The sequence below is a fragment of the Nematolebias whitei genome, chromosome 13 (assembly GCF_014905685.2).
Source record: "Nematolebias whitei isolate Nwh7 chromosome 13, NemWhi1, whole genome shotgun sequence".
Lineage (NCBI taxonomy): Eukaryota > Metazoa > Chordata > Actinopteri > Cyprinodontiformes > Rivulidae > Nematolebias > Nematolebias whitei.
The window spans coordinates 43811075-43813772 of NC_056510.1; the positions used below are offsets into that span (position 1 = coordinate 43811075).

At 38.6% G+C, this 2698-nt stretch overlaps 1 protein-coding gene across 1 annotated transcript in view; it reads right to left on the reverse strand.

Annotated features, from left to right (window-relative positions):
• Nucleotides 1-1678: 1678 nt before the first annotated feature.
• LOC119419419 (rho GTPase-activating protein 20) overlaps nt 1679-2698 on the reverse strand; it is a gene marked incomplete at its 5' end in the record, with an annotated part of 3641 nt that continues 2621 nt past the window's right edge. Inside the window, 2 exon segments of the mRNA XM_037686725.1 lie at nt 1679-1856; nt 2482-2523. Coding sequence (XP_037542653.1) covers nt 1679-1856; nt 2482-2523 — 220 coding nt within the window.

The window sequence follows — 2698 nt, forward strand, 5'->3', positions numbered from 1 at the left end:
GCTGCGGGCTTTTACAGCAATAACACTGCCTCGGTTTGTTAAGATGATGACCCAAAAATAATTTTGAAGCACTCATCGCTAAAAAGAAAAACACTGCAATGTTTATGACTGTGCTTGTACGCATGTACTGTAGGTAGCAAAATGAACGAGCTACTGAACGGGTTTTTGTGATACTGAGTAATTATTGGATGCACATGTAAAACTGATTAACTTCTGGAGTGAACCTGATTCAAAATGGCTGCCACAGCCAACCAACCTCAGGAAACAGAAACGAGTATAACTTGGACATTTTCACAGCTATGGAGGCACAACTTAATAACAGTATATTTACTGAGTGCTAGCAGGCAGCGTGAGATTTTTTGTTTTCAAGATTTGAGGAACTCTGTTTAAACCTCTGAATATAAACTTTAAGAAAATAATGTATCTGTTTGGACGTTAATCACAATCTTAAAACATACATTTGTTAAAGTTTTCAAGTGTTTGTAGAAGATAATGTTTGGTGGCTCACCAATAAGAGGGTACGGAGGATCGTCCTTACAGGAACTCACCCACAGCCGGTGGTCTTTTACACAGCCCTAGGGAAAAAAATGGTTACCGTATTTTTCAGCCTATAAGTCACATTTTTTTTGCATACTTTGTGTGCCCTGCGACTTACACGCCGAAGCGACGTATTTATGGATTGTTTCCCATATTTATAAACCAATTTTTGGCTGAGATATGACCGTTTTCATTCATTCTGACTGAAAATATTGAACACTACCATTTTCAGCCACTAGATGGCACTTGAGTAGTATGGCATGCCATTGTGTCATGTAAAAGGTAAAACTGGTTATTAATGACACAATCAGCTTGCCATAGCCTGCCACCTTCGTTCTGCTCGCTTGGAGCGACCATCAAATCAGCTTCATTTTGCTGCACCGCCCCGGAGACATGCAGCTGATTTGACTTAAAGTCCTTTTATTAAGTAAAAGTTAGACTGAGACACACCTTTACTATAATTTCGAGAAAACAAATAATTGTTTTTAGGTGTTTATCTTGTTAAATTTTGAAGAAATGCACAGCAACTCGTCCCTCTGCGCACGCCCTCTTCCGCGAATCGGGTTTTGAAATGCAGCTGATTTGACCGTCAAAGTGCATTTATTAAGCAAGGGTTAGACTGAAAATCACCTTTACTGTAATTTCGAGCAAACAAATAATTGTTTTTAAGTGTTAGTCTTGTTAAATTCTTGTTAAAGTCCTCCCGTGCACGCTCTCGCGGCAGCCATTTGGCAGCCAGTCGATTTTTGGCACAACACCGGCCACATTTCTGGGTTGGTGATGCGTAACAAACGTGATCGTCAGCAGTGACACACAATAGATGTGACGTATACAGCGAAGCGATGTATTGAAGGATTTTTCCAATTTATTAGACATATTTGGAACTTTGAGACTTATAGGGCGGTGCGATGTGTATGGCGGAAAATACAGTACTTTTGTTCAGAAAGTTTATTCTGTCTACGTTAAGAAACAAACTCACGCACATTTAATAAAATAGAGCTGTGCCATTTATGATTGCATAAACTTGCATAGCCTTTAACATCAAATTTAAGGTCATACTTACTGAAACGCCAAACTGCTGCAGAGCCACCCGGATCACATCGTCTGTGCTGTCACTGTTGTTCACTGAAAGGGTCTTGGCCTAGTGGGAACATGATGGAAATATGGTGTTACATAAAATAATTGTACTGCTGGTGATGTTATGAAAAGAATCAAAACTAAAAAGGAAGCGCACATATGCACAGTTTCCAATATCCTTGGCGAATATCTTCAGAGGGATGGTCTTGGGGTCGTCCCTCTCTTTTCCATCATTTATACGACTGAAATAAAAACAACAAAGAAAAATGTTGCAATAAGAGACAAAATGAGGTTAAAGGAAAGTCTGGTGATCTTTGGAGTACTTCATGCTTCATCAGTGCATCTTCATCTGATACAGGCACAGGGCACAGAGGACAGAGAAAGAGGCAAAACTCTTCATCCAAGCTAGGCTAATTGCTAACCAAACAAGGGCTTATTTTTATTTTTGTTCAGGCTCATAAAAACAACTCTTTCAAAATAGACATAATAAGATAAAATGCTCCATTACCTAATATTCAACCAAAAAGTGCTCTTTTTATAAACCTAAAATTACAATTAAAATTAAAGATGTAGCCATGGTTTGGCTAGCCATTAGCCTTGTCTGGATGAATACTTTTGCCCTTCCTTGGTACTCTTGTTCTGCTACTAGTATCGCAACTGCTTAAGTACTAACCATTGATAACCATTAGACAGAACATCACTTTAAATGTCCGGAAATTACTGTACCATGATGATTAATGTATTGGATAAAACTAAGAATCACTAAATCCATTATTGTAATTTGTTTGCATGGAAACTCTGTCCTATCTTACATTTATGTCAGTCTATAATTGTGATTGAAGAGAATGAAAAATAATAAAAACTTACTTGTTGACGAGTGCCAACCATTTATCCTTGAGCTCTCCAGAGCTGAAGACAAATAAAAAAATAATCAGCCAAAATGAAAGGATTTAACATTTTTTAAACCTGTAGTTCCAAATCAAAGACTCTACCTGCAGCTAGCTCGTTTCACTGAATGTAACAGGTAAATCAAGCGTGTGCGTGACACCGAGGCAGGTGCGTGACACCGAGGCAGGTGCGTGAC